Source organism: Amyelois transitella, chromosome 2 (assembly GCF_032362555.1).
Source record: "Amyelois transitella isolate CPQ chromosome 2, ilAmyTran1.1, whole genome shotgun sequence".
In the NCBI taxonomy this organism is placed as follows: Eukaryota; Metazoa; Arthropoda; class Insecta; order Lepidoptera; family Pyralidae; genus Amyelois; species Amyelois transitella.
The window spans coordinates 6,302,646-6,322,872 of NC_083505.1; the positions used below are offsets into that span (position 1 = coordinate 6,302,646).

The 20,227-nt window shown below is 33.8% G+C and overlaps 2 protein-coding genes across 2 annotated transcripts; one reads left to right on the forward strand and one right to left on the reverse strand.

Moving 5' to 3' along the window:
• Positions 1-1,858: 1,858 nt before the first annotated feature.
• On the reverse strand, positions 1,859-12,586 carry LOC106143188 (phosphatidylserine synthase). The gene is made up of 7 exons (XM_013345209.2): positions 10,817-12,586; positions 9,709-9,967; positions 7,589-7,899; positions 6,113-6,367; positions 5,434-5,656; positions 4,837-4,903; positions 1,859-4,677 (listed from the first exon to the last, which is right to left on the reverse strand). Exons 1-6 carry the CDS (start codon positions 11,002-11,004, stop codon positions 4,853-4,855), a joined length of 1,287 nt encoding a protein of 428 aa, XP_013200663.1. The 5' UTR covers positions 11,005-12,586; the 3' UTR covers positions 1,859-4,677; positions 4,837-4,852.
• Positions 12,587-13,183: 597 nt separating this feature from the next.
• On the forward strand, positions 13,184-16,672 carry LOC106143175 (ras-related protein Rab-14). Its single transcript, XM_060946463.1, has 5 exons — positions 13,184-13,388; positions 14,116-14,225; positions 15,026-15,206; positions 15,912-16,094; positions 16,235-16,672. Exons 2-5 carry the CDS (start codon positions 14,120-14,122, stop codon positions 16,404-16,406), a joined length of 642 nt encoding a protein of 213 aa, XP_060802446.1. The 5' UTR covers positions 13,184-13,388; positions 14,116-14,119; the 3' UTR covers positions 16,407-16,672.
• The last annotated feature ends 3,555 nt before the right edge of the window (positions 16,673-20,227 follow it).

The following is a 20,227-nucleotide window of genomic DNA, read 5'->3' on the forward strand; positions in this document are numbered from 1 at the left end:
AATTTTTCTTTGACATCACTTAATTTCAAGGAACATCTTAGAAGACATTATAATACGAAAAAAATAACACCATGTATGTATAATAACACCGATTTAAAATTCACCCGCGCCGCATGATGTGCAAAACATGACGCTACGAGGAAGAGACGCGTGACTTGCGAGGTACCTACCATGCCGCGGGGCTCAGATATTTAATACTAGCTGTATTTAAAAAATGTTATTACATAAATATTTATTTTTTGGTCAAAATAACAAATATGAACTAATCATAGCTGTGCCCGCGACTTTGTCCGCGTGAAATAGTTATTCTGGGCATCATTGAAGCCCTCAAGGATGAATAATTTTCCCCGTTTTTTTACATTTTCCATTATTTCTTCGCTCCTTATAGGTAGTTGCAGCGTGATATTATATAGCCTAAAGCCTTCCTCGATAAATGGTCTATTCAACACAAAAATAATTCAATTCGAACCAGTAAGTAGTTCCTGAAATTAGAGCGTTCAAACTAACAAACTCTTCAGCTTTATAATATTAGTATAGATTTTCCGTTATGGTTATTGTACTTTTTTGTTTTGTGAATCCCAACTAACATTATAAATGCAAAAGTTTGTATGTTGTCTCTTCACGCTGAAGCAATATTCTTGAAATTTTTCGTATAGATATAACTTATAATATAACTTGCTTTAGGGCGGGGCTTCATTTCCATGAAAATTCTAGAAAAAATGCCTATGTCGCTTCCGAAGATCTATTCAATATATGCGGCAAATTTCGTGAAAATAAGTCCAGTATCTTTTGAGTATATTCGTTACAACCATACAAAAATACAAATATTTTCTCTTTATTATTTGCGTGGCCTAAGAACAGTCTGGAGAATGGAGAATGACGTCGGGTACTTTTCATAAATGCCACAAACACTTTAATTCCTGTGGGATATGCTACTCTTCCACGCGTACGGAGTTGCGGGTAACAGCTAGTAGAGCTAAACAGAGATATGTAAAAAGGGCCGTCTGTTTGTGGGGTGTGTGTGAGTTCACTGAAAGAGAATAATAATGAATTGATGTTTTAATCATGTGTCCAAAATTTGTCTTCATAGTTTTCGACAATGATATAACTAGGTACATACTCGTAATAATATGTAGGTGTATACCTACTTATAAAAAGTATGAAATCAAATTTTAAAAAACCTTCGTAAAAAGTGGTTTATCATATCATCCCCAAGTCTCAACAGCGATGATTTCGAAGTGATCTGAACACTTTAATCTTAGAGACACCGTGTTATTGGAAGAGACACCGTGCGCGCTATCATAAAGCGAGGCGGATCGCGGCGGCGGTGCCGCGCTGTCACCGTTTGCCCGCGTGGATAAACTTCTTGTTTTTATTGACCAAAAAGTTAAAATTTTATAACCCTCGTAGATTTTTTACTCGGTCTACTCAATTTGATAGCTATACCAGAGAGTATTCTATATAAACACTTTATGCATTTAGGAATCACGGCCAGAGTATGATGAGAAACCTTCAATGTGAGAAACGAACATTTTTTAATTGGCCTGGGTCTTGGATGTTTATATAAGCATTTATTGTAAAATATCCTAGTATCGTTGAGTTGGTATCTCTTAACAAGTTAAGTTTCGAACTTACTTCGAGGCTAACTCAATAATTGTGTTAAGATATTATGAAGTGACCATTAAGTACCAAAAAATTCAAGAATATAGGTATATGAGATTTCAGCACCCGACATTGATATGTCTAAGTAGCAATGACGGTGTACTAACTTCGTGTCTCTTCAAACCATGACATTGGCAGAATCACCGAAACTCCGGTGGAAGCCATAATATAGAAAAGAAAGAAAGAAAACAAATAATAGAATACACAAATTAAAAGGAATGCATTTTATTAAATATTTATAAATTACAACCAATTCTTGTATTAACTTTTTCTAGTGTAAGTAGCGAGTTAACTTGCCTCTTGCATGATCAATTTGAATGAGGTTTAGTCTCTAAACTCCACATACAAAAATTAGTCAAATCCAACCTCCTTTAGAGTTCCATTACCAAATTTATCGTTCCGTGACCAAATGAAAAAAATGTCTGTCCGTTCGTGTGTCACAGTCATTTTGTTAGGAATTTGTACGTAAAAGGCGTATCTCCTGCTCCATAAAAATTATGAACAAAACATTTAAACTTTTAACATTGGTCTCGGTATCATACGAAGTTTGACCACTAGGTAGCATTAAACGTCTATGTCTTTGTATGACCGACTAGTATGTTCACAAGCAACGATGCAACCAAACAAAAATACCTCTCTTCCCAGCAGGCGTATACAGGGATGGTTTCCATCTGCCTCGGATAACAAAGGAGGTAACAAAACAGTGAAGCCACGCCCACAAAACATTGTCGTGGAGACATTCGCGGACCGGAGCGGAAATATTTGGGATATCCCACTAGTCCATTAAGTGGTGTCATTGTAATCTTCCTAGTTACTAACTTCCTAGTCCCATGGGACTGACTATATCATCTCCCTAGTCCTAGCTTCTACTCTCGGCTGCTTTGCTCCGCGTCGCAGCAGCCTAAAGGTGAAATTAGTAAAATACGTAATAATATTGTAAGTAGTACAATATTGTGTACTATTATGTGGCAGCCAAGTGTATAAAAAAGTTGTTCAATCAAACAGCTAGCAGTTTGATTGAACGCCGCCATTCAAGTACACGACTAGGCGCAAATCATCCGTGTAGCTGAAGACAACGTTTAAACTCTAGCTAAAGATTAACTATATTTTTTACTTTTATTAGGGTAAAATCGGTCAATTAGTTAATGAGATTTTTGAGGTATGATAAAAACTAGTTCTATGAAATCATTGCTGGCAAGTCCGCCTCGCAGTTGACCGGATCTTTATAGCATAGACTTTAATTATAGTAATGCGCTGGACCGAGACCATAAAACTAAATAATATCAAAATTATATTTGATGCAAATACCGCCATGAAGGAATAATTCCTTTTACTGTTTTGTATAGGCATGGTACTGCAAAATAAGCGTGTATGCTTAAAATGGACGGTCTATCCCACTAGTACCAGTGCACCTTGTGATTCAACAAATATTTAATAATGCGAACGGCTGTGATTTGGAAACTCCGCATCTCTCTTTCCCGATAATCCCAATCAACTTGGGGATTTTCAAGGCAAGAGTGAATAGGCATTATATGAGCTTGCGTGCACCACCTTAGGCTCATCTTGCTAACCACCAAGCAAATTGAGGTCAAACTCGAATTATTATTTAAAAAAATATCAGCAGCAAAATGGCGAAATCCTATTGGGGTCTTTAATTTTTTACATCCAATAAGAAGTCCAGAGCAGGTACATTTTTGAGGTCAGTTGTATTATAGGTATAACCTTCATCCAACTGTTGTTTACAATCAAATAGTTACAAGTATATATCCAAGTTAACTCGCTAGCAAACAAGGTATTAAATAAGTGTACCTAAACGTGAAGGGAGAGGTACTTGTTGATTGACTAGTCATGCTTAAGTAGGTTCTTAATACCTAAGATAAATTATCTATTATCAATATTCACAGCCAGTACACCTTTGGCATTGATGTTAAAATGAGATTATTATGTAAGTTTAGTTGAGAGAACGGAGTCTGTCCTAGAATTCCGCAAAGCGCTTTCAATTTTAATTACTAGTGTATGTCTGTGTGCCGTGCTTCCCGGTTCCCGGCACTTAAAAATAGGATCATACCATATCTTTCCCATGGATGTCCTAAAGGCGACTGAGGGAAAGGCTAATAAACTTGGGATTCTTCTTGTAGGCGATGCACTAGCAACCTGTCCCTATTTGAATCTCAATTGACAACGTATCATATTTTTTAAGAGCCAAACAAAAATAACCATATCTTCATTTACTATTCTAAATAGAAAAAAATAATAACTGCATTTTTTTATCGATAAATTTTTGTGTAATTTAATAAAATCCAATATCAGAACTATATCATCATTTCTATGAACTGAGCCAAATTTTTCTCTCTCTGAATAAAATTCAATATGAACGACCTAAAATAAAAAATATAAGTGTCTTAATTTTGGTTAAGTTTCATATATTTTTTTTAATACATATGTATGTTATTTGATATATTGTCAATTTGCCATCATTAAGTCATAATATAGAGTCGCTGAACGTGGCAATTCATTATTTTCAAAATTGTTGGCTCTGGCTACCCCGCAATGGGTATAGACGTGATTATATGTATGTATGTCCTAGTGTGTCAATTGCGACTTTCTTCAATCATATTGCCAGATTATTCCGGCCAATATCATTATTTTCTAGAGGACAATAATAACTAATAACTTATTTATTTTTTACAATTAAAATAGGGAAGCCTTTAAGAAAACATTATCAGAGAATTTATTGATTGAGATACGACCCCTTACTAAATATAAAAAGTTACTTAGCGGAATTCTTAGACTGTCATTTTGTTTATCTGATGAAAAGGTGTAAAAAAAATTTAAAGTTAATTGTATTAATATTTCTGTGGTTTATATACATCGCCCACAAACACCTATCAAAAGTAACATACTTTTTAACTGGTGTAATTTCACACTCAAAACCATATTACAATTAGGGTAACAATAAACTTGAAGATCACCCGGATCCATGCTTATTATGATATCTCGAACTTGATACCAATGCTGAAACAAGATATTACATCAAATGTTGTGTAGTCTTGTTTTTATTCCATACGTAAAGTTCCAAGTAGCAAAACGTAACCCTTCTTAGTTTAGTTAAGTTTTTAAATATTTTTGTATAATTACTAGATCATAAGATAATAAAGATAGCGTGCAACTTACTAGACCGTATTCGTCGCTAATCGCTTTTATTATATAAACTATTTCTGGCAGTAACATCTTTGGTGCGCTGAAATCAGAAGGAAATTTATGTTCATTGGTTATGTTCTTATACATGACCACAAGATATAAGGCTTGTATGTTTTCCAAGCAAAATAAAATTATTTTTTGAAAAAAAAATACCGAATCGTATAAGTTTGACGTGTGTGTTTGTCTGTCTGTGACATCGTAGCTTCCAAACGAATAAACCTGAAGGTATTTTTTTTGTCTGAAATGTAGTCTAGAGTGTTTTAAGCTATATTTGATGAAAATCACTGCGGATTACAAATTTTGTCACTACTCCCTCGATACTTATAAATACGTGCCCCCTACCTATCACATAAAAGTGTTTCAGTAGAAGAATAGTATTACTATAAGTATGACAAATTTTAAGTAAAGAAACGATAAGATTGGGTTTACTATTATTTTTTCAATGAACCTATGTTTTTATTATTTACTGATGGTTTACCCTAACATTAACAAACAATGACGTAAAATGTCCAATAATATTATTTGGATTTATATAAGAACAATAGGTATATCAGGTACATTGATCCTTACCTTAAAATATCTATGGTAAAGTACGACTCCGTATACGCAGCCGATTGACACTAGCATTTGAATAATTAACCACACTATAACATTGCACACTTGAGCTTGCCCAAAAAGTTCTTTTCCATTTTTTATGCATAACATTGATTCTGTGACCATAATTGCTCCATAAACCCAACATTGTGTACCCACTCGTTTACAGTTTGGGTCTGTTACATAGATGTAGTACTGTCTATAACAAAAAAATAATAAATACTCATGTATTTCATTACGTTAATGGACATTGTTGTTCGCGTTATAACTTGATTGCTTGCAAAATTATTGTCACTTTCCCTTGGAAGCATAAATATTATTATACATACATAGTCACGTCTATATCCTTTGCGGGGTAGACAGAGCCAACAGTTTTCAAAAACTGAAAGGCCACGTTCAACTGTTTGGTTTAATGATAGAATTGAGATTGAAATACTGACAGGTTGCTAGCCCATCGCTTAAATGAAGAATCCCAAGTTTATAAGCCTGTCCCTTAGTCGCCTTTTACGACATCCAACGGAAGATATGGAGTGATGCTATTATTTTTTTATATTTGTACCGGGAATCACACGACAAAAATATTAATTATAGAGAAATATTCAAATGGTTTAAGATGTAAGTAGTTAATATAAAAAGAGCTATTAATGATATTTACCTCACAGAAGGAGCTACTATAACGCCAATAAGACAAAGTCTTGCTATCACAAGAGGGTGCGAAGGTGGCATTTCATAAACATGTTTTAGGAAAAATGTGTTAAGTTCAGATATTTGCCAAAATACAACTAGCTGTGCAAGAGCAAAGAACCTCATGTAAGTACATGTTGGATCTAGCCAACGTACTGGGGTCCACTGAACAGGAGTAAACTGTAGTATTGCTCTCTTAATTTTTCCAGTAGTTGAAGAAATGTCCCTAGAAAATAAGATGATAATTATTGGTATTCAACTTACCTAGTTTCAGTTCGCAGTTAGCCTTCCCCTTGGAACATACAGGAAGGACTTGGAATTAAAAAAAAATAGTACAAATACCCATTCTGCAGTAATAAAATTTATATACATAGGTATAGTTACATTGTAATTGATTGATATCCGTTACTACATACATACGGTCATGTCTATATCCCTTGCGGGGTAGACAGAACCAACAGTCTTGAAAAGACTGAATGGCCACGTTCACCTATTTCGCTTAATGATAGAATTGAGATTCAAATAGTGACAAGACCGTAGTCGCCTTTTACGACATCCATGGGAAAGAGATGGAGTGGTCCTATTCTTTTTTGTATTGGTGCCGGTAACCACACGGCACATTGATATCCGTTCTTGAAAGACATTGAAAAGAATATACCAGAAGAAGCCAAAAAATTACTACACGCAAAAAGGACCAAGAGAGAGCAAACCAATTTTGGAAGTAAGGTACTTGGTGAAGAAGCTAAACATGTGATTTTGTCACTCAATACTTGCGATTTCTATAATCATATATTATATAATATAAAATCATGTTGATTTAAGTAAAATCTTACACATCACAAATCCAATATAAATGTCACTGGCATAGTGACGTATTATTCCCGGCACTTAATATGACTATTCCAATCTCGTTCCCATAAATATCGTAAAAGGCCACTAAGGCACCTTTTACCACGGTTCAATATGGGTTAGGTTCCCCTACAGGGTGGCGGAGGACAGAAGGGAGTCGCTTTGTGTTAAGACTTGTCTTACCCAGGGTCATGGTCAAAAAGCGTACACCTGGCTCATTTCCATGAGATGAGGATGTAACGAGAATTAACGCCAGAAAGAACATTATGTCACTGAAAATATGTGATTTTAGACAAGTCAATATCATTAATATAAATATAAATAAATATATACGGGACAAATTACACAGATTGAGTTAGCCTCGAAGTAAGTTCGAAACTTGTGTTACGAGATACTAACTCATCGATACTATATTTTATAATATAATACTTATATAGATAAACATCCAAGACCCAGGACAATCAGAAAAAGTTCTTTTCTCATCATGCCCTGGCCGGGATTCGAACCCGGGACCTCCAGTGTCACAGACAAGCATACTACCGCTGAGCCACAGAGGCCGTCAAAAGATCATTTGAAAGATAATGTAAAGATTTCTTACCTTATACTGACCCACTTATATTCTCTCATTTCTAAAGCTTTACATATTTTAAGCCCACACCAAATACCTAATCCATTGCAGATAAGAACATCTAATATGATTGAATCCCACCAACATTCTAGAAAATTTGGAAGCAGATGTGCAAATGCAATCTCTGTTATTTCCCACATGATAGATATTGCCCACAATAGTCCCGCATGGCGGAATAATATTGCTTTGAATAACCAGCCAAAGAAGTGTCCCCATGCAAAGACGTCTAAATGAGACCAGACTTTAGCAATGCTAATATCTGAGCAATTTACTGCATATTCCTAAAAGAGACAGAACATACATTTTAATATCAAAATGACAATCCATATAAAATAACGTAAAAAAATTCATAAGATGGATCAGAGGAATAATTATTGGAAGAATAACAAATATAATAAAATTTGCAATAATATTGGCATCTTGTACATGCATCAACACAATCAAAACGTAATTTTTTGGTAACTATTTGTACTTATTTTTATTAAAAAATTCAAATAGTGGTCCTGCTAAGACTTGTGGCATGTTGTGTTTAATTTACATGCTATCCTATTTTCATTTATAAGAACCAGTTTGCAAATCATAATATAAAAATTAAAGAATATTATGTCCCCGGAAAATAAAAGAACTTTCGTAGGATTCTAAACGAGAGATGAATTGTATAATTTTACGTCCGCATTTCCGTGAGTTGATAAACTTACCGAACTCACGCGTAAATCCCAACTAATATAATAAATGCGAAAGTAAGTTTGTTTTCTTCACGCGTTATCTACACAACCAATCTTCTTGAAATTTCGCATATATACATACATATAGTTCAGAGTAAATAGAAGGAAATAGGGTACCTTTCATTCTGAAAAAAGCTATGGTCCCGTGGGATAAACGAAAAACCTGTGCTCTCTTACATAGATGGCGCTAAATGCGCGGTGTGAATTTAGGATCAATCTTCTTGAAATTTCCTTATATATATTTCAGAGTATGGAGAAAGACATATGATACCTTTCGTTCTGGAAAAAACTATCGTTCCCGTGGGATTTCAGAACAACCTGTGCTCTCTTACATAGATGGCGCTAAATGCGCGGAGTGAATTTTGAATCAATGGAGATACAATTTGACAGGATGGTAGATTATGACTTGGAAACGTCTGCTAAGAAAGGAATTACCTCAAACCACAAACGACATGTGCGCTCTGATTGGTTGAATAAGAAGTGTGCCATCTCTTTCCTCGCCTTCGTCATTGAATGCTACCTACAGAACATAACATATCGGTTGCTTGCTCGTGTATTTTTGTTACAGTTTTTAATGTTGCTACTATTATGACACTGTAAAATAGTTTCATTTTGTTATCTAAAATAGACCCATAATGAGCGAAATAGAAAGTGCCACTGTCAACATCGACCAATCAGAGAGCTGTGCGTTATTAGCCGTATTTTGAAGAAGCGTAAATTTTAAGCTGTACCGATTAGAATCTTGCTAATGGAGTTAATGCCGTTAGTTTATAAGTTTAACAAGGAAAATCGTAAATTACTACATTTGCGATAATGTGGACGTAAGATAATACAATTCATCTGTTGTTTAAAATTCTACGAAAGTTTAAATTTCCTAGGAAATTCCTTCTCTTGCGATTCTTGTTATTTTCCGGTGACACATATACTACCTAAGTATATATAGACAAAAACATTTTTTTTTGATACAAAACACTTGCAAATCGTATACATATAAAAATATTGAGACTGAATGACTGATCTGGTTATATAATACTAATATATTCCAAAGGACTGTTCCAGTCAGTGGCGGATTTACCAGTAGACTGAGTAGGCTGAAGCCTAGGGTGGCAGATTTGAGGAGGCGGCAAATTAACCCCTAAAATTTTTTTTACTCTCATTGAAATTAAAAAAAAACCTACCTTAATAAAACAAATTTGGTTTATTAATTATAAAATTTGGCATTTGACCTCCCCCTTATGAGTATTTTCTCTGAGGACAAAATTTGAACAGCCTACTGGCGGCATATGTATGAATCCGCCACTGGTTCCAGTGGACTGAAGACACATCAATTCTTAAAATACTAGTGCAAATAATAAGGTAACATACCTTTTCCATATCAATGTGAAAATTTCGTAGATTAGGATCAATCCAGTACATTATATCATATACCGTAGAATAACTTTGGAACAATAAAAATATTAATGCAAGAAGATATAAAACGGACATGCCAAATACAATTCTCCATACTGCAGGATGTGGTCTCGTGAATGGTCCATTTGGAAATGTAAGTACTGATATAATGAGGAAAAAAAACACTGCACAGCAAATACCAGACCATATATTATCTTGAATGTTGTCTTCATTTCTGAAAATATTTATAATGTATATGTATACAAATATTATAAATTCAAAAGTTTGTAACTCTTTCACGCAATCTACTGGATGAATTTTAATGAAATTTGGAACAGAGGTAGAATATAACCTGGATTCACATAGAATTTTTTATTCCAAAATTTCCGTGGGAGCGAAGCTCCGGAATTGAGATAGTTCATTATAACAAAATCTACATATATACAAAAATGGAAAAAGAATGGTCAACTATGCAAAAGAAAATAATTTAATTAAACTATGACTTAAACTATACTTAAAAAATAATGTTGAAGTGTAGTAAAAAAAGTTACTGTTATTATATCACTAGCAACCCTCCCCAGCTTCGCACTGGTGCAATGCTGATTATTGTAAAAAGTAAATGACAAAACAAAGTTTTTGTTGGATAACCATGAGAGATAGACATATACCATCGCCAAGTTTTCTGTAGACCTTTTCAATGTGTACAAATGATTACTACATTATTTTGATAAATCTTGTAGGGTTCAGCCAGCGTTTGCAATGTAAGTGGAAAAAAAATATGATAATTAATGACATCACATTAGAAACCTCAAAAATAACAGTATTTGTCCACTATTTAATGGATGTTATTATACATATAAACCTTACTCTTATTTCACTCTATCTATTGAAAATAACCGCATCAAAATCTGGTGCGTAGTTTTAAAGATTTAAGCATACAAAGGGACAGAGAAAGCAACTTTGTTTTATACAAAGTAGTGAAGTTACAACTGTTACATCATCGTTCTTGCTTAGTTCATAAGGTTAACTTTTCTATTTTGTAAGTGAGCTAATTCATTACAATATTTACACTTTACTTACTTACCTTACAAAGGCTGTGTAAATAACGGACGCAATAGAAACAGCCAACAGTGTAATGGTATGCGGTTTATAAAAAAATTCTAATGAAATATCGTCCACCGGTCGCTCATTAATTGAACTAAAAGCTGCCACAAATTCATTTTGAAAGGCATTACTTGTTCCCGAAAATGTCCTCTCCTTTTTCTGGGCCATTACGTGTTCCAAAATATATTAGAATAATGTGGATTTCACAGATTGTCACTTAAAAACATAAGAAAAAGAAGAAAAGAAAAACCTTTTCAAAAATTATCTTCAAGAGAAATGACAATGAAATTATTAGGTTATGAATGTCAATCAGCCAAATCAAAAGCACGAAACCAATGAAGAACAAGAAGTTAGACGTTAGTATCCTCGAAATGTTTCTGTTAGTGTCAGTTAGGGATAGGACTTGTTATCATTACCAAATTAACACTTTAAGTAACGGTAAATAACCTTATTTTCTAAAAGTTATTACTGTTACCGTGATATCGGTAGCATTAGCTTATTACGTTATTAAATTATGTTATCATTACCAATAAACGTTAAGAATAGCGATACCAATCAAATTTATAAATAACGTTATTTATAAACATTATAATGAACGTTATTGTTATGTGAAATGAAAATCTGTTCTGTTTTCATAAAATACTAGAGACCCACCCCGGCTTCGCACGGGTGCAAAATTCGGAAAAAATCAATATGTTTATTTATCAAATTAGGATGCACCACATCACTTTTTGATAGTCAATATTTACATAGTCTTTACCTGCCTCATATACCTATATGTATATGTATGCCTTCTTTTCATATATAGATATTTAGCATGTTAATGTAAAAAATTTGAATATCTATTTATTTAAACAATAATCTTAAATGCGTTATAAAATAAATAATATATTACAGAATATCTTTATATACAATGTTTACAGCCTTCTTGTCATTGCACAATACGAACATGTTTATTTTTGATGTTACTCTTGAAAGAGCGACATAAAGTTGGCCATGGGAAATACACTCAACGCTTAAATCTAAGCCTGCAACGTTGAAGGTTTGACCCTGCGATTTATTAATGGTCATTGCAAACGATGTCTTTACTAGAAACTGCAGGCGTTTAAATTGGAATGGTAAGTCCGATGGTATCAGAGGAATTCGGGGAATCAATACATCTTCTCCGGTACCACATCCTGTGTGTATTGTGCATTCTATTATATAAGTTTTTAATGATTTTACCAGTAAACGCGTGCCGTTGCAAAGTTTAGGTGGATTCAGATTCCTTAATAGAATAACAGGACAACCTACTTTCAACACCATTTTGTGAGAAGGGAGTCCCGACGGGTTCAAAGAATTAAGAAATTCTGTAGGAAAATGAACAGCTTCTTCTAAATCGAGAACAGTATCGACCGAGTAGTATATTTGTGACGGCGCATCAATCTTTGAAAGAATCAAGTTATTCATTTTATCTACTTGTTCGTTAGTTGGAGATAAGGCCATATAAATCTATGTTAAATCAACAATCTATTTATGGTATTTAATTAAATAAGGAATAATGCTGTAGTGCTTAAAATCGCTTCGAAAATTAGCTATTATTTGCCGTAAAAAGTAAATGACAAAAAATGGTTTTGTGGGATATCGATAAGAGATAGACATATACCATCGCGGACTTTTCTGTAGACCTTTTCAAGGTGTACAATACTTAGTACATTATTTTTATAAATCTTGTAAGGTTAAGCCTGCGTACGCAATGTAAGCGGCAAGAAATTTAAGAATTTACGACACCACATTAGAAACCCTGAAAATAACAGTATTTCTCCATTATTTAATAGATGTTATTATACATAAAAACCTTCCTCTTGAATCACTCTACCTGTTGCAAAAAACCGCATCAAAATCCGTTGCGTAATTTTAAAGATTTAAGCATACAGACAAACAGACTAAAATAGCGACTTTGTTTTATACTATGTAGTCTACTAAGTACCTGAAGTTTGTCTGTCGCAACGCAACTGTACAATACGCGACGTGATTAGAAGTGTTCACGTTGAATCCGTCATTAAATCAATCCGTAACGTTTTATGAATTTACCGGTAAATACAAAAAAAAAATACGTGTAAATTTTACTGAAAACGTTATATGAGAGATAACGGTAAATAAAGCCGAAAATATGTTTAAAACGGTACTCAATTATAACGTGTACCCTGTTTGACAGTAATAACGATACCAATTCTTTAACGGTTATTCAAGCTCTGGTATAAACTGACGAAATTATTATTATCTCATTCTATTATACACAAAAAAGAAAAGGATGAATATATTTGTTGTAATCGGCACTATGTCTATGGTAATATAATTAATCTAAGGAATGGTGAGTGACGTTCGTGAGTGAGTGCCATTTGCATTGCTTTGTTCCTTTGGTGCTTTTGTAAAATAAACAACATTTCCAAGTGAAAATGATTTAAATATAAATCAATTTGTATTTATTAGTACCCTCAAGCTGATCAAGCTTAGTTTTGGCAAATTAATATTATTTCACTAATTTTGTTGCTGTAAAATAACAAGCTTCTGTAAGTACCAATAGTCATATAAGTAAATTATGTCCTGTCCGTGTTTAGTTTAGATTTAAATCGTTCTATTTAGCAGAATGATACATATAATAAAGTAATCTTTCCTGTTGTGATCATTGTTACGAAATGCCGTAATAAATTTTGCATTGTTATGAGTCAGATGTCAGAACGAGTTGATGCATTCATTACATTTATTTTGTGTTAATGATTTGATATTCATAATGTCATAATAAAGCATTATGCATGAAACTCTGTGCCTTTCATCAAGTAACTTGACCGAACTAATAATTGCAAACATTACGCCACCAATACCATTGCAGTACTTGTACTTATATCTTTGTAACAACCAAAGTGGGTGGACTGAAGAACAACCGTATTTTTCTATGGAAAAATAATATTTGTTCCTGAAACTAATTGATTTTTGGTTTTAATGTAAAATTTTCTAATGTTGGTTGTGATTGATTTTACTTTAAAATTGTGTCTATCTGTTAAATATTTTATTCTTCCACACTGATTATTAGTAGAAAACATCTTTTTCTCATACTATAACGTCTCAGTTAATATTTTTCTTGATTATTCTTGTAGCTTCAACCTATCACTATCTCTGTATCGCAGTGTCATTGACTTATAGCTGAACAAACCCTTGGAGGGTTTTGATTATGACTGTTAACACTGCCGTCTAATTATATATTTTTTAGTTACTTATATGTACTAATTTTATTTTCAGCAAAATGTCTTCTGGGCCATACAACTACTCATATATTTTCAAATATATTATCATTGGAGACATGGGTGTTGGTAAATCATGTCTTTTGCATCAATTTACTGATAAAAAGTGTAAGTTTTTAAAAATATACTTAATACATGTTCATTGAATTGCTATTTATAATGCCACAATAGATATAACTGTATTATCTTTGATGAAACAAGAAATTTGGCAGGTCATTCTGATTGTAAAACGTTTCAAACCCAAAAAGCAAATTAAGCCACTGAAGATAAAAACTTTTGTATTTGTGATTTTTGTATTAATGAAAGTTACTTTAATAATAAGTATTTGGAAGGTAAATTTTTACATCCTTACTCTCCGGCGAAATCCAAGACTCTTCTGGGGTGATGTTTCGCCAATTGCGGGTTCTCCCAATCACCATCATGTAGAGATTCAATTTCTTTTATATTAGCTATTGTTAATTTGCGTAGAAGTTTCGAATATACAGAATTAAAAAAAAAATTTGGTTTTAAAAATCTAAAATTCAAAATGTGAAATTAGGTACTTTTGGCTATTGTTTTAAATATAAGACTAAGAGACAAATTATAAATGCAAGTTTATATCTTATGATTACTTACATTGCCATGCCACGTATCAAATCAACACAATATCATGAGTATTACATAAGTTATGAGGAATAATCGTGTGATGTAGTTAGCATGATTTTCCACGGTCGATAAAACAAGGTCTATTGTTTTTTTTGGTAATTTATATATACTTACATTACATGTCACATTTACCTTCCATCAAATTATAGTAACTTTCAATAGATCCAAGATTTTTCAAATGTTATAAACATAGAATTTAATCATGTGTAGGGTGCAGTTACTTTAACATTTTTCCTTGCACTAATTCCCATTCTTGTCTTCAGTTATGGCTGATTGTCCTCATACAATAGGAGTTGAATTTGGCACTCGTATTATAGAAGTTGCTGGACAGAAAATTAAACTACAGATTTGGGATACAGCTGGACAAGAAAGGTTCAGAGCTGTCACGCGATCGTATTACAGAGGTGCAGCAGGTGCCTTGATGGTGTATGACATAACAAGAAGGTAATATAAGTTCTAATTTCCAATTAAATTTACATAGATAATATTTAGATGTGTTTTGCTCTGATGATGTTGCGTCACAGAAACTTTATAGGTATTTAAAAAAAAATATTACTATATATTCATTTTTTTGGTCAAAATAACAAATATGAATTATTTAGGACCAACTTGAAAAAAAATCGACGGTGACGGGCACGCTGCTGCACGAACCCTTAGGAATATATATTTTTGCCAAACTATTTCCCGCGGTTTTGCTCACGGACCTTATCGTTTATCGCAAATCCCGCGGGCACAGTCCTTTTCCCCATGGAAATGTTAGGCATACAGCGAGTAAAGGAAATCTTTGTGTCTCCTATACTGTCTGAGGCACATACATGCCAAATAAACGTTATTTATAGTAATTTTTTATCACAAAACTCAAGAAAACAGTTTTCTTTTCCGGAAATAATAATAAAGCCCAGGATGCTAAAGCATAATTTACATCGTAATCCAACTGGAAGCTTTTACGTGATACATAGAGACTGACAAAAAAGATCTCCTATTTAGATTCGGTCTAATAACACCACCTCTACCCAACCTACCTTCTGTATAAACTTCATATAGCTATGTTTCATATATATCATTATTTATGCTAGGGTTTACTTTTATCATAATTTTCGGCTTTATTTTATTTTGGTTGGATATTATATAACGCTTTATCCATTGCAGGTCCACTTACAATCATTTGAGCAGTTGGCTTACAGACACACGAAATTTAACAAATCCAAGCACTGTGATATTCCTGATTGGCAATAAATCTGATTTAGATGGTCAAAGGGACGTCACTTATGAAGAAGCAAAACAGTTTGCTGATGAAAATGGATTGATGTTTGTTGAAGCCAGTGCTAAAACGTAAGCATTGTACTAATTTGTAATTTTTTAGGTGACTGTTTTTGACTTGCTTTGAACCAATTACTGTCAAGATTATATATTTACCACTACTTTTAATTTATAAAATAATGTCTGTGTATAACTCAAATGTATTCTTCTAGCGGGCAGAATGTGGAGGAAGCTTTCCTAGAAACAGCTAAGAAGATATATCAAAGTATTCAAGACGGTCGCCTGGACCTGAACGCGGCCGAGTCGGGCGTGCAACACAAGCCCGCGTCGCCGGGCCGCCCGCTCGCCGCGCAGCCCGCCGCTCGGGACAACTGCGCTTGCTAACCTATCCTTGTTCGTTAATACTAGCGCTTTGTAATAATACTTAACAAACATGTTAGTTAATTCTACTGTAAACCCTATTTTATTTTAAATATTGTATTTATACTTATCGCGTATAGTGTACATTCCATGAAGTATCAAGGTGTGAAGAAGTAGGGTATAATTGTGTAAATTAATTTTAATGTGCAATGTTCAGGTACATATTATTATAAGTAAAATCACAAATCGATTGTCATTGTTTTTTAATATACGAGTGCACATGAAAAGAGCGTAATGTTTTCTGGGTACAAACCTTCCCAAAGTATATAGGTACAGGTCGTCGCCCGACCTATTTAAACAAGAAGAATAAAATTGCTACACCAGTCGTATCAGAACATATCAGTCGCCCTAAAAAATGATAATTATAGGGAATTATTTCATAAACATTTCATATTTAGTTTTTTTTTATACTTGATCGAAGCATAATCCAACTTATAAATTGTGAGTTTGTTTCTTAGTTATGTTCTTCTTTACGGGTTATCTTCTTAAAAATATCACGTAGGTAATTAAGAGTTTCGAGACTGGATGCCTTTCATCCCGGTAAAAACTATTGTTCCCATGGGATTAGCGAAAAGCCTGTTTTCTTTTGCAGATGGCACTAAGTAATATGTTGAAATACGTCGCGTTTGGGGACCGTTCCAACTCTTACAGTTTAATTACAAATATATTATTGGGGCTCAGGTCAGGTACGAAGGATGAGCCATCAATTCCACGTTTTTCTGGTTTAAAAACGCGATCGTTCTGCCAGCGGTATGTTAGCATGCATTGTCGTCGCACTGTGGTGGTGAAAGATTATACGACGGTTTGGATTATTTTTACGTAGCTCGTTAAAACTTTCATTAAACAAACTGTTGTCTATCAATCTGCAGTAATCGTTGTTTATTCCTGTAAAGGAATCGTATCCACGTATCCAGTTTTCGATAAAAAAAATAATTTTACGCTACGACAGCAAACAACTTTGTCGACGATCATTGTAGAGACCGACAAACTAACACGAGCCTACTTTTGTTTCTCGATCAAACGATGAGGTACCGGGATACTAACTTTTTGTCACCCAATTCTTCATCATCATACCAATGCTGATGAAGCGCAAATCTGCTAATATGTCACATATCTATTTTACATTATTAGCTGGCGATTGATTTTATCTTGTGTTAGGTACTGCTGTATTTGGCCTACCAGTAGAATGAACTGCGATGAGAGAGAAAAAAACTAATTGTAACGACCATATAATAAAATTATTTAATCTTAATCATTTATTCCTCGAATATGGTTACAATGTTGGTCTTAGTATTTAGGTACAGTTTCTGTGAACACATATTCTACCTCTTAAGTCGTCGGAATTATTTACATTATACATATTTTAAATTAGCAGCATATAAGGCTCTGTCTAATTATGATCAGTTTGTCTATATTTCAATGTCAAATAATAATAATAATTAATTTGTCAAATTATAATATAAATTAAAAAATTAAAAATTAATTAAATTAGAAAAAGGAAAAAAAATATAATAAGTAAAATTCATCAAATAAATAATAGTCAATAAAATACATCCAAATGTCATAAAAATAAAATATCATTGCTACATTTATTACATAATTTTATCATTTAAAAATATGCACCAAAATGGTCTTCGCTCAGCATGTATCTTCGATCAAGTATAAAAAAAACTAGAAACAGTATACAAAATGGAAGAAAGTGGTTTCCGAACAGCAATACTTAAGTAATTAGACATCTGTATATCACTTAAAAAAAAACGAAATGTCTCAAAGTCAGAGTTCAATCAAATTTGAACCTTATCTGAGTGTAATAAGGTTGAACATAAAACTTGTTTAGTTTGTTACTTTTGGTTTTGAACACAAGATATAGCAATAAATTATTATGACACTCGCTGCTACGTAGTACAAGGAATGAGTGGAGTTACCTTTGTTAATTTTGAAAATATTTTATCTGGGTGGATACTATATAAAAATGTCTTCGTAAAAACTAGGCAATAGTTATAGATATTGTTTAGGTTGACTTCAACATCTTGCTAAGAAATGACCATAGCACTATATTAAAAAGAGAAAATAAATGACTCTTTCTTTCTCAATTATGTTGTTTTATATAGTTGGGGGTTGGTGTTTTAAACTGCATTTTAAGTTTGTATGTATACATTATATACATTGGAAGTTAAAAGCTTGTAAAAAAGAATTAATAAATAAAAAACAACAGCGTCTCTATTAATTTTAGAAGAGTCATCGTCTAATATATATAATATAAATGATGCTGAAAAACAATTGTAAGTTCGACTAGTGTCTATTCAATTTCAAGGGTTATAATCTTGCCGAATGTCATAAATATGAACTAAAATAATGTTTAAAAGGTTTTTTGGCTAAAATATAGTTAGTTGGAGAGCTAGTGAACCCTCCGAGTAACGGTCTTCCTGTAAAGCTAGAAATTTGTAGAGTGAGGATTCATAGCACACCAAGGCCAAAAATCATGACTTGGCAGGCATCCGCCCTGCACGAAATCAGCCCTTTTAATTCTTAAAATGTAAAATATATAAGATATAAAAATCTTACTGCTGTAAGCTTCAAAATTTAATATCATTTATTTTATTTATTGATAATTATAAAAAAAAAATTGACAGGTGATTAGAGTAAGCAAAAGTACCGACTAAAAGCATCGAGAACTGCACAGTTTAGGAAGTAAAATAAACTTTCTTCTGTAAAGTTAAAATTTAAGTATGTGTTTCAGTATATCATTTGGAAGAAATGTGTACAAGGACAGGCGGTTCTGAACAGCATAAGAACTTGACAGACGAGGGTAAAGATGCTAAGAGCGTGCGAGTAAGAGGCGTAACGTAAGTGCATGTAGTGCCAGTGAGACCATTTATCTAATAAAAAGAGTCGTATACCTGCTTTCGTTCAAGATAGATCCCGCCACAAGTACGCGGCCCCGGCGTGGTACGCGTACTGCTCTGAGACCAACAAGAAGAGACTCAGAGCCCAAAAGAACCAAAGTATCAAAGCCGTCGGGGCCCGCGTTACGTGAGGAACTCGACGATCGTAAGGGACCTGAAGTGGGAGAACCTGGTCGCATTCGTGGCCCGGCTAGCCACGAAGATGTTCGAGAGGGTGGACGCGTCATCCTACAGCCACCTGCGCGGCATCGCACCCGGTCAAACCCTCACCTCGCTGCCTTGCGGCAGTCGTCGTCGCGCAGTGACAATGTCGCCGCCGATGGGAATTCCCAGAAACTTACTTACCTTAATAAATGACATTCCATATTCCTTCAACGTTCTGGACATGTGATTTTTACAATTTTTCACTGAGCACTGCGGCATGTTTCAAGTGTAAACATGCCGCAGTGCTCAGTGAAAAATTGACGAAACGGACGAATGCTACTGAATGAAAAGACAACCCAACACGTCGAGTGGGCGATCATTTGGTGAGGACACTTTTCTGTTATGGATTGTGTATCTAGTTTTTTTATACTTAATCTAAGATCGTGGCTAGGCCATGACGCTGGTTTTTTGCGATAAGGTACTGTGGCGACATCTCATAGCCACAAGTCACAAAAACTAAATCACGCGACGCTATCATTCAAAAACAGCGAATTCTAAATTGCGCATGTAAAGATTTCACTAATTGGAGCAATATATGTCACCGGAAAATAACAAGACTCGTATGTTGATCAATTTTCTAGGTAATTAATCAACTCTCGGAAAATAAAATAAATGGCAGTTGAAATGTATTATTTAACGTATGTATTTTAGTAAATTGATAAATTTACTGTTGTG